This window comes from Neophocaena asiaeorientalis, unplaced genomic scaffold (assembly GCF_003031525.2).
Source record: "Neophocaena asiaeorientalis asiaeorientalis breed wild unplaced genomic scaffold, Neophocaena_asiaeorientalis_V1.1 scaffold138, whole genome shotgun sequence".
NCBI classification, from domain to species: Eukaryota; Metazoa; Chordata; class Mammalia; order Artiodactyla; family Phocoenidae; genus Neophocaena; species Neophocaena asiaeorientalis.
Genome location: NW_020172632.1, coordinates 7,063,190 through 7,064,764, shown reverse-complemented (window position 1 = coordinate 7,064,764; position 1,575 = coordinate 7,063,190). Strand labels below are relative to the sequence as shown.

Sequence of the window (1,575 nt, the reverse complement as noted above, 5' to 3'; positions counted from 1 at the left end):
CCTTGCTTTTGAAGAGAGGACTCTTTTTTTCAAATATTATTTTGCTTTCTTCTTATTTATTTATTTATTTATTTTTGGCTGAGTTGGGTGTTCGTTGCTGCACGCAGGCTTTCTCTAGTTGCAGTTAGCGGAGGCTACTCTTCATTACGGTGCGCGGGCTTCTCATTGCGGTGGCTTCTCTTGTTGAGGAGCACGGGCTCTAGGAGCGCAGGCTTCAGTACTTGTGGCACATGGGCTCAGTAGTTGTGGCTCACGGGCTCTAGAGCGCAGGCTCAGTAGTTGTGGCACATGGGCTTAGCTGTTCCGTGGCATGTGGGATCTTCCCCGATCAGGGCTCAAACCCATGTCCCCTGCATTGGCAGGCAGATTCTTAATCGCTATACCACCAGGGAAGTCTGAGAGGACTTTTTTTTAAGTACAGAAGAAACGGGGGGAAATTACACTTCTGTTTTTGCGCCTGTTGTTTGAGTACCTGGAATGCAAATTACCCTCCTCAACTTGGCAAAAGCCTACAAAATTGTTATAATTCAGTTCAAATTTCCCACCCAGTGAAAGCCCACTCCTACCTCCCCCACCTTTAGTATTCCAACAGCACCTATAGTTACACGTTGGCACTTATCACACAGGTTTGTCCTGATTCTTTAGGGCAGTTTGGCTATCCACTGGAATGTAACTTTTGAGGGCAGTCTCATTCATTCCTGTATCCCCAATGCCTAGCATTTAGTAGGTATCCAAAGAAGTATATTTGGAATAAATAGTGACAAGTTAGCTTGGGCTAACTACTTCTTGTTATCCATCAGAAGCTTTCTGACTCACACTTTATCTCAATTCAATGGAGAAGCAAAACAAATGTTAAAGTCATTGAAGATACCTTCTGGAGATCGCTCTTCATCAAAAATAATTGACTGGAGGCAAGCCAAGTCAGGATTCTCCTGGGGATCAATTTCTGATGGAGCTTTCTTCATAAATAAGGGGATCTTTTCAAATTCCTGGAGGTTGTTAAGAGAAGAATGAACTACATAAATAGGATTTTCCACTGAGTACATCCAATTCCATGTCTCTACATCAAAGTTTTCTTACTCATCATAATTTGCAAATCTTCATGATTGCCTTTCTCTCTCCCTATCCAGGCCCCAGTTTCCCATCTGTAAAACAGAGTGTAGAATAATCCCTAAAGATCTTTCAGTTCTCACATTCTTATAAGAGTGGTAGTAATCACCATCAATTGAGCGCTCGTATGTTCCTGGCACTTTACCCACCCTCTCACTTCAGCTTTGCCACAATCCCACGAGATTGGTGTTACAGTTCGAGGAATCTTACAAATGAGGGGACGGGCTCAGATAGATGAAATAACTGACCCAGTATTACAGCCAGTATGTGGTGGAGTCGCAGGTTTCTGACTCCAAAACCTGTACACCTAAACGTACTGGCAGCTTAAGAGGACCCTCAAAACTTCGGGGCCGATTTTTAACACTCAAGTAGAAACCACGTTTCCGCTGGCAGCGGCAGGGCTCGGAGGTGAGGGAGGCGCCTCGGCGCCCTGGAGGCCCCAGGAGTTCGGACCACACACACACA

At 45.0% G+C, this 1,575-nt stretch overlaps 1 protein-coding gene across 1 annotated transcript in view; it reads right to left on the bottom strand.

Moving 5' to 3' along the window:
- The window catches only part of TTC4 (tetratricopeptide repeat domain 4), a 39,741-nt gene that overhangs the window by 37,682 nt on the left and 484 nt on the right, over window positions 1-1,575 (bottom strand). The window contains exon 2 of the mRNA XM_024739347.1: window positions 872-989. Within this exon, the coding sequence (XP_024595115.1) occupies window positions 872-989 (118 nt within the window). The remainder of the gene's footprint in view (window positions 1-871; window positions 990-1,575) is intronic.